Here is a 10,128-nt window from a genome sequence, read left to right on the forward strand (position 1 = left end):
CAGCATTACTATTACCATCAGCCGTTTGTAATACTAAGGGCAAACTTAAAGCTGAACATATTGTTAAATAACCTGAGACCCTGCCCTGGCAAGTATGTTCCCCTACACCAGCCAAAAGCCAGAGTGCCCCAAACTTTGTATATCCCGCATTGGGGGGGAGGGAAAGGGTGGGGGGAATATATTCACCTTTCCTTGCTCCTCTGTCTCCACTGCAGTCTTTTCCTTTAGTCCTCTGTGTAGCGGCTGTGATAGCAGCAGACGTGATATGATGACATTGTTACATCTGCCAGCTTCAAAGCCAGTGCATACAGGACAGGAATAAAGCAGGAGACTGCTGCTGTAGCCTTGGCGGGGGCAGGGAAATGTGAGTATCAGAGTTACCTTGCCCCCCTGTGCTCCTCTCCTTATTAGGGAAAAAGCCATGGGCCTATGTTTTGCTCTCTGGATACTGATGATGATTGAGTCCTATGCTGTATGTATATGCTAAGGACATATATGTCACTGGGTGGTATCTGTCACCCAAAGGGGCCTATAGAAACATTACTGGAGGATAATACTGTATGGAATTCCTGTATTGTACAGCGTCACACTTCTATAAATCACAGATTCGTATGCATGGTCCCGAAATACAGACCTGTAAGAGGCAATGGGATAGATGAACCAAATAATGCGGTTACTGTATTTCCTTTTTTTGTATGATATTCAATATAAATTTTATTTAAAATAAGTTTGTAAAATATGCTGTATAATTTAATTTCTAGCCCTATCAGAGACATAACTAGGCCTCATTAATATATTTTCAGAGCATCTTTATTTTCTAATTTCTAAAAAGTATAAAATATTCAACAAATGGGTGTTACCATTCCTGTTGTCAAAGGGGTGTGTCACCTACAGAGTGATGCTGACTATATACAGGGAGTCCCCAAGTTAAGGACAGCCGACTTACAGACGCCTCATAGTTACAGATGGCCCCCTTTGCCTAATGTGACGTCTGGTGAATCTCTGGATGTTTTTATTTTAGTCCCAGACTGCAATGATCAGCTGTAAGATGTCTGTAATGACATTTAATTGATAACCCTTAGGGTGTGTTCACACGTTGCGTTTCCATTGCGTTTTAAAGAGCATTACAACAGCTGAGGAGAGGTGATTTGCCTAATTACATTACTATTTACATTTGTTAACGCTATGTTAACGCATGCATTAACATCGCGTTTACAACGTGTTTTATAAATGCAAAATGTTAACAGTAATGTAATTAGGCAAATCACGCCATCTCAGCTGTTGTAATGCGTTTTTTAAAAAAATGCAATAAAAAAAGCAACCAAAGCGCAACGTGTGAACGCGCTCTTAGTCCCATTACAGCTAAAAATTTGAAAATCCAATTGTCACTGGAACAAAAAAAACAAGAAAAAAAAACAAGCATACAAATTCAGCTTAAGAACAAACCTATGGAACCTAACTCGGGGACTCCCTGTACCTGTAAACACCCCACTGACAGGGGCAACATATTTATTATAATTATTCATTTATTTGTAGGAGGATTTACAGAGGATGGTACAATAAAGTGTTGTTAGAATAGGTGCCCCAGTGCTGGGACTGCACAAGTACTAACACATTGTATTTATCACAGGGGGAGGATATGGTATAAAACTATTTATCAGAATTGAAAAACTTAAAATTTTTAGGTGTTGTTTTTTTGGTTCTGGGTCGAGCTCTCTTTTATCAGATAAAGAGATGTTTTATGTTTTTAGTTTCCTCTCATGTATCCAAACATTTTACCACGTTCTTTGTTTTATTTCTTGGTAAAGATCACAGCACATTGTGAAATCTGGTTTTGTTATGTGCAAATTCCAGGATTACACAAGAGATTACACAAGAATCAGCAAATAAAAGTGAAAATTACAGACAAGAAAGGATAAGTAAAAAAATCTGTGCTTCCTGTTTTTTTTTTTTTTTTTTTTTAAATTCCTTTTATTTCAAAATACATCATTTATAAACTGCAGTTTTGTGGTTTACTTAACCAATACAGGGCGGTGACTGTTTTTAATACACGATAAGCTGCATGTCACTTTTCTGTAGCAAACAAGTAGATTTTTAAAGGGGTGTTCCTCCCATGAAGACATGTTTCTTATATGTACTCAGGATAGAAAAATAACACTTTCTATAATTCACTGTTATTAACAAAAATGCAGCATTTCACAGATATAAGTCCAACCTGTCTCTATCAGTCCTGCTGTACACGACCCTGTAGCTTCTGACTTAGGGTCGGGTGGCCCCCATCTTGGATTAGTGTTTTTCTGCTCTGTGCCTGCAGCGCCGCCCCCTGCAAAGAGCTCAGAGACACTTACTGATCACTTCCTGCCAGCACATCCGGAGGAAAGAGAAGCTACAAACTCCAGGCAGATAGGTGCCTGCCTCCCCCTTCCCCCAGATCACTTATCTGTGAGAACAGAAATGTAGCAGAGCTGACAGTGTAAAAGTCTGTCAGCCTCTCTCATGCCTCTGTGTAATTCGTATGTCATGAATCTCTCATCTGTTCCATCTCTCTTTTTATGTGTCAGTACAATGTCAGAAGACAGATGAAAGTGTATATACACCTGATAATGTAACCACACTGTCACCCCACAGTGTCTGCTTAGAGACTCCCTGCCCACACCCTGGGATTTTGCACTGAGCAACCTTTGGAGTGATAGGAGCTAAAACAGCAGTAACATTTAGTACAATTGTAAAGTTATGGGTTAAAATTATCTTTGTCTAGACATCACTAGGGGATAGAGATGTGAGAATTTTCTTTCGTGGGAAAACCCCTTTAAGGCTGCATTCACACAACTGTTGAAGGATGTATCTGGCCGCAAGCTTGTGGCCATGAATACGTTCCCCCAGAGATGGCAATGGGGTGACGGCACATGTCCTATCTTTCCCTGTGTTACAGCGCCATGTATCTCTATGGAGGATGGGGGGGGGGGGTCAACCCTCCTCCTCTCCATGGCGATTGAAGAATGCGGTCCGGCGGACATACGTTTGTGCAAACGTGCCCTAAAGGTGTTCTATTTTATTAAATGTGAATCTATGGGCATATAAAAAGTTTTATTCTAGAAATATTTTTAGATCATAGGTGGAAAATCTGCATCAAAACTGCAGTACAAATATCTGAAATCTGCATTAAAGGAACACTCCGGTCACAACTAATACATATGATAATACAAGGTGCCGAGCCTGGAGGGAGGAGCACGACGCATTCTCATTGTAATCCTTGAACCTTACTAGAACCTAGAGTCCTTCGCCTTCCCTCCAGGTCCTATATAATGTATAATTCACTGAATCGGCTGTGACTGGAGAGGTTCCTTTAAAGGGCACCTACCACCACGAACCTACCTATAAAGGTAGATCGGGTGGTAGGTGGATATATGGGACGTGAGGATAGCCCTTTTTAGAGCTAATCCTCACGTCCCCGCTAGCGTAGCATAAACTTTATTGCCCTAATATGTTAATTTAATTAAGCGGCTACCGGGGCGTGGAGTAGCCGGACACGAGGCTACACGGCGCGGCTACTCCACGCCCCAGTAGCTGCTTTCCCCCGCCTACCCTGTGATCTTCGGCGCGCAGCTCCTGGCAGCTGCGCGCCCTCGTCCGAGAAGCCGGAGTTCTGCGCATGCGCAGTAACTCCGCCCTCGTTCCCGAGATCGCGCATCTTGGCTGGAGTTACTGCGCATGCGCAGAACTCCGGCTTCTCGGACGAGGGCGCGCAGCTGCCAGGAGCTGCGCGCCGAAGATCACAGGGTAGGCGGGGGGAAAGCAGCTACTGGGGCGTGGAGTAGCCGCGCCGTGTAGCCTCGTGTCCGGCTACTCCACGCCCCGGTAGCCGCTTAATTAAATTAACATATTAGGGCAATAAAGTTTATGCTACGCTAGCGGGGACGTGAGGATTAGCTCTAAAAAGGGCTATCCTCACGTCCCATATATCCACCTACCACCCGATCTACCTTTATAGGTAGATTCGTGGTGGTAGGTTCCCTTTAAACACAAAGCAGATTTTCTGGATGACAATCTGCCGTGTGTGCAGGTTCCCTAAGCTATAACTTTTTATTCTTCCATCATTGTAGCTACTTTAGAACTTGCTTTTTGAAAAAAAGACTTGGCCACTAGTAAACTTTACCAGGGTAGGTACAAGACCCTTATAGGTCACATTTAGCATGCTCCTACCTTCCTTCCCTGACATCTATTTGGGGAGATATAAATAGGGGACATTATTGGTAGATCTTAAGTATTATTATTATTTATTTTTTTTACAAATAACATGTCCTATTTAAGCATTCAAAATGCTCACTATTTTGCACCTATACTGTACCTTCCCTTGCTCATCTTGTATGTAGTGGCCCAGAGCCACTAATTTGCTCTATTTGTGATATCACACAATATATTTTTTTCATGTGGACTTTCCCTTTAATTGCAAACCACACAAAAATTCCCACATACCTCTGCTTAAGACTCGGGTGCGGCCAAAACTACTGAAAACCAATCAGATCATTTGGCTGTTTACATCCGTCCTGACCGTTGCAAATGTGATGGGTTTATAGCAGCAGGAAAACGAGATTTTCCAGGCGACAATGGAGGGGTGAAGAGTTCACTTATCACAATATCATTGGCTCCAACAAAAGTGATAGTTTAAAGGGACACTGCACCCCAATGTGTTTTCAGAACTTTAGTGCCGCATAATAATAATAATATTATGTGGAGTGGCTGATAACAGGGAAAACAGCACTACGGAGAGAGATCAGTAATAAAGTGGAATCTCTGTAAAATGTGTCCTCTTAGAAGGAAAGAGTTAAAGGAAGATTTTTTAATGAGAATCCACATCCCCCCCCCCCATGACAACTCTAGCAGGGGGGGGGGGGGGGGTAAAAGTTTTTTTAACTCTATCATTTCCAGAGAGCATTGTGTCCATTACTCTCACCCTGTTTTGTTATTCTCTCTTGTGAAATATTTTCCTTATAGGATGTGCCAACAGGAAATGTAATAGACAGAATCCACTGCTTTCATATTCTCGTTGTGTTTTACTCTTTTACACTGTCGTTTCCAGAGCCTAGAGGGTAAACTGCAGAGTTCAGACTGACGGCTCCTCCTCCTCTGGATCCCCCCCTCCTTATTTCCGTGTGAACGACTGTGTGTGTTTATAGTAGACGGGATGGGACATTGAGAGAGAAACAAGAAAAGAAGAACAACTCAGACGCCAAGGAAGACGTTTAATCATCAGGACTATGGCTACGAGCAGTACACAAGTGGGGAACCTATCCATCACCACCCAAGTGCTTCCAGCGGGTGACAGCACCCTCCCAGCACTTGCCACTCTCCCTACAACTCCCAACTGGGCTCAGCTTCTGGCACAGAAGAAGAAGCAGCCCATTAAGTCGCTTAGTGCGGTCATTATCCTTATAGGGGTGCTGCAACTGATGATTGGGACCTCCATGTATTTCGCTGAGAAAGAGTCCCCATCGCTCGTCTCCCGTAGCTTTGCCTTTTTGGGCAGCCTCGTGTTCATCATGGCAGGAATTGTATCTGTGATCTTTGCCAACGATGAAAATATCACCAAGATAAAGATCTGCCTCTTCAGCCACGCGATAAACGTGGTATCTGCCGCCATCGTCATCGTGTTATACGCAGTCCAGGTGCACACGGATTCTCAGGCATGCTGGGCGCTGGTGGAGTATCCCAACGGCAACGAGTGCAATCCAGGGAATTCTACTTACAATCCGAATAGCTACAATCACTATTACTACGGATATAAGAATTATGGAGACTATGTCTATACGCTGCGAGTGTCGCTGAATTCTCTGGTGCTCTTTTATATTATTTTTGGCCTGATTATTTCCAGTTGTATCATATTATTGAGATGGAAATTGCTGCAAAAATCCAAATACACCTTGCTGGGGAACTAACGTATGAGAGATCGGAGAGGGTATAGCGGATTATAAGTGACTAGTTATGACATCACATTACTGTGACATCATCAGCTCTGAAAACGAAAATGGAGCAATGCCAGACCATGAATATCCACGGACACTGATAAAGAGAGGAAAGCTTTCCAAAGAGACACCCTGTGCTTTTCCCAACATGTTGGATTTTCACCATTAGATTAAAAATAGAAAAAAATACTGCTTAAATAGTTAATGGATGGATGCGTCCGGCTGTGAGCTATAATTACATTTGTTGCCATATTTCTATTGCAGTCATTTGTATCTATATCTTGTTACAATATTTTACCAGCCTGTAGATCAAAATATATCAGTGGTGGCGAACCTGTGGCACGGGGGCCAGAGGTGGAACTCAGAGCCCACTATATGGGCACCCTTGCCATCACCCCAGGGCAGGGTTCGCCAGACAGGACTTACAGGCTTTTGCAGTCCCAGGCAGTCTAGGACTCTAGAAGAAAGCTACAATGATAATCACATACAATTTAAACCTGTGAAAGAGCAGGTAATAATGAGTTACTGCTTAAATTGTCGCATTGGTACATTGCATAAAATACGTGGGTTTTGGTTGTAGTTTGGGCACTCAGTGTCTAAAAGGTTTCCCATCACTGACATATATGGTATATAAAGGAAGTAGTGGAGAGGAGAACTGCCCCTTATATTACTAGCTTAGCCTTCTATAGACCCACAGCAACTATTATGAATGTCTGTCATACACTCAGCTTCACATGTACAATAACAAGTGCAGGACCTGGAAACTAACAGTTTACCTCCACATAGATGCATCATATACAGGCACCTTTCACGTGTTAAAGATACCTACAATGTTGTCCTCTGTACCTTAGTAGAAGTTTATGAGGATTAAGTAGGAAGCAGTGTACACAGTAATGCTGTACATCCATCACTCATCACTAGTCCACAGACTCCCTTCACACTGTGGGCCCCATAACAGCCCAAGAAAAGGAATTAAACTCCTAATTTAAGACATTTTTGGCATTTTCTTTCCTAAATTGAACTGGTCCTTAGGCTGGTGACACATGACTCTGGGTGGTCTGTGAATGACCATAGTGCAGTGGATGCATCATAGTGATATATTATAGAAGGAGTCCCTACTTCCCAGTTCAGTGCTGCTACTTAGCAGGGAAGCAGGGACTCCTTATATCATATATCACTATGATGAGTCCTGTCGTCTGCACTGTGGTCAGTCTGTGAAATTCTAAGATGTTATGACAAGTCCCTAAAATCCAATATAAAGAAAAAGAATAATTAGATGGTACTTTATTTCACCCAAGTGCGATGTTACAGCTCTGGAGCCTCTCCCGCTGCCTCATGTTTTTGGATCTATCTGTCTATAGAATTACTGTTTTGGATTTAACAGTGCCAAAATATATATGTATATGTGTGTGTGTATATATATATATATATATATATACACCTGACAATGATGTAGAGCACAGAAATGTTCAAAGTCATATTAGACTTAATTTTAAAAAATCTATTGTTTCCGCTGCATTCTTCATGCTGCACATGGAAAAATCAACACTGAATGTGAAATAAGCCCCGTGTATCAAAGATGTTAAATATGTGCACAGTCAGGATTTGATCAGTATTTTGCGTCCGGATGTGTACACCAAAACCAGAAGTGGAAGTTACCCAGAGAAAAAGTATAAGTGAATGATATGCATCAATGATTGGTTTTCTCTTCCCGGGTTCAGTGATTTCTCACCGATGCCTTACTGAACCATTCTTTTCAATGTGCCTTTTCACACTTCATTTTATTCTGCAGTCTGCACGTTTCCATAAACCAAAATGGTACCGTATATACTCAAGTATATGCCGAGTTTTTCTGAACAAAAAAATTGTGCTTAAAAGCCTAACTCGGCTTATACTGGAGTCAAGAAAAATAATCTAAATGTGCACTCACCTTCCGACGCCCCCCAGCAGGTCCTCTTCTATCCATCGATGTCCGGTGTCGGCGCATGGTCTGTGGCACCATCGGCACACACTATGATGCAGAGACATTAGGGTGAGTGCGACAGAACGTGTGCCGACACAAGGCCAATGCTGGACATCGATGAAAAGAAGAGAACCTGCTGGGTTGGGGACTATATACTGGGGGGCAGGGGCTGCAGCTGTATACTGAGGAGCAAAGGGCTGGCTGTATACTGGGGGCATAAGCTGGCTGTCTATATACTGGGAGCAAGGGGCTTCTGGCTATATACTGGGGGCATGCGTTGGCATGCTAAACTTATACTCGAGTCAATAGGATTTTCCAGTTTTTTTGTGTTAAAAGTAGGGGTCTCGGCTTATACTTGGGTTGGCATATACTCGAGTATATACGGTATATAAACGCCAGTGTGAGTCTGCCTTACACTTACCTGGCCTTGCAGCTCTTGTATCTTAAATTTTAGGTTAAGTAAATCAAATCCAATACACACTTTACAGCATAAACTGTTATTGCATATACAGGTTTACATTGAGTAATAGATACATTTTATGTGCTGTCAATTTGATTTCTACTAATAAATCTTAAACAGTGAATAAACTGATGTTTAAGTATAATTGCGCGGCGCGTCATTGGAGGCAAGAACCTGATCGCGCCCAATAAGGTAGGTGGGAGGTGCGTATGATGTCATAGGTCCGCCCTCTCATAAGTGATAGGTTGCCCAAGTCAGACGGTGATGACAGGCAATCCAAGCTCCGCCCCTTCTGATGTATGAACGCTGTAAGACCGCCCATACGGTCGTAATAGGGTGCTACAGCAGTGGGCGGTAACCATAACAGCTGCCAAGTCAGTGATAGGGTGCTACAGCGGCGGGCGGTAACCATAAGAGCTGCCAAGTCAAAATATGGCCAGCTGTCAATGTTGTGGTCAGTACAGTATCTCTGGGTCGCGAATAGGATGAAGTTCGCAGGGTAAGTATGATGATACGTAGGGACCGATGCTCTGGTAACCATAACCAGAACTGTACGGTCCCCCGTACCCTTATAGACATACTCAGCAGTCAGCTCAGCAAGGTAACACTTGGGCCGACATAAGTACAAATTCGATGTACATGTCAATTTCATAGATACCAAGCAGTAAACAAACATGTCAAAGTACACTACATGGGATAAAAATCCTTTTATGATATCCCTAAATGATGGACACTAAGGGATTGGCTCATATGAATGGTGCAAACGAAATATTATCATTTAAACCCTCCGGTTTCACACATTTCATCCGGAAGATCCATTGGGATTCCTTTCTTAGGATGTTGTTATTCCAATCCCCTCTTCTCGGGGGCGGTCGAATTTTCTCGATGCCCTGAAATTTCAGAGCGTCCAGATTGCCCCCGTGATATTTGTGAACATGGTTGGCCAAAGGTCTGTCCTCCTCTCTCCTGATATTTCCAATGTGGTCCAGGATTCTGACCCTGAATTCTTTTATGGTCTTCCCCACATAGTTGAGAGGGCATGGACAGGTGGCCAGATAGACAACCCCCATAGTGGGGCAATTGATGAATTCATGGTTCTGGTAAGAAACCCCAGTTGATACACTACAAAAGGACTTGCTTTGGTTACCTTTATGCAATGACTGAATAATACAACCACAACCTTTACCATTATCGCTGCATAATGGCTAAATAATACCGCAATGCCAAAACTGCAAAATCCCCACCGGGGCCTAGGTCATTTGGGGTCAGCAGGAACAAGAACCCTGCAAAACCACTGCAAAATAATAATCAATACTACCACATAATGTCTGAATAATACCGCCACACCACAACCACCACCATAACCACTGCATTATGACTGAATAATACCGCCACACCACAACCACCACCATAACCACTGCATTATGACTGAATAATACCGCCACACCACAACCACCACCATAACCACTGCATTATGACTGAATAATACCGCCACACCACAACCACCACCATAACCACTGCATTATGACTGAATAATACCGCTACACCACAACCACCACCATAACCACTGCATTATGACTGAATAATACCACCACACCACAACCACCACCATAACCACTACATTATGACTGAATAATACCGCTACACCACAACCACCACCATAACCACTACATTATGACTGAATAATACCGCCACACCACAACCACCACCATAACCACTGCATTATGACTGAATAATACCAC

The 10,128-nt window shown here is 42.9% G+C and overlaps 1 protein-coding gene across 1 annotated transcript; it reads left to right on the top strand.

Annotated features, from left to right (window-relative positions):
• Positions 1-5,053: 5,053 nt before the first annotated feature.
• LOC140069625 (uncharacterized) lies at positions 5,054-8,504 on the top strand. Its single transcript, XM_072115522.1, has one exon. The coding sequence runs from the start codon at positions 5,259-5,261 to the stop codon at positions 5,934-5,936; it is 678 nt and encodes a 225-aa protein (XP_071971623.1). The 5' UTR covers positions 5,054-5,258; the 3' UTR covers positions 5,937-8,504.
• The last annotated feature ends 1,624 nt before the right edge of the window (positions 8,505-10,128 follow it).

The sequence above is a fragment of the Engystomops pustulosus genome, chromosome 7 (genome assembly GCF_040894005.1).
Source record: "Engystomops pustulosus chromosome 7, aEngPut4.maternal, whole genome shotgun sequence".
Classification (NCBI taxonomy): domain Eukaryota; kingdom Metazoa; phylum Chordata; class Amphibia; order Anura; family Leptodactylidae; genus Engystomops; species Engystomops pustulosus.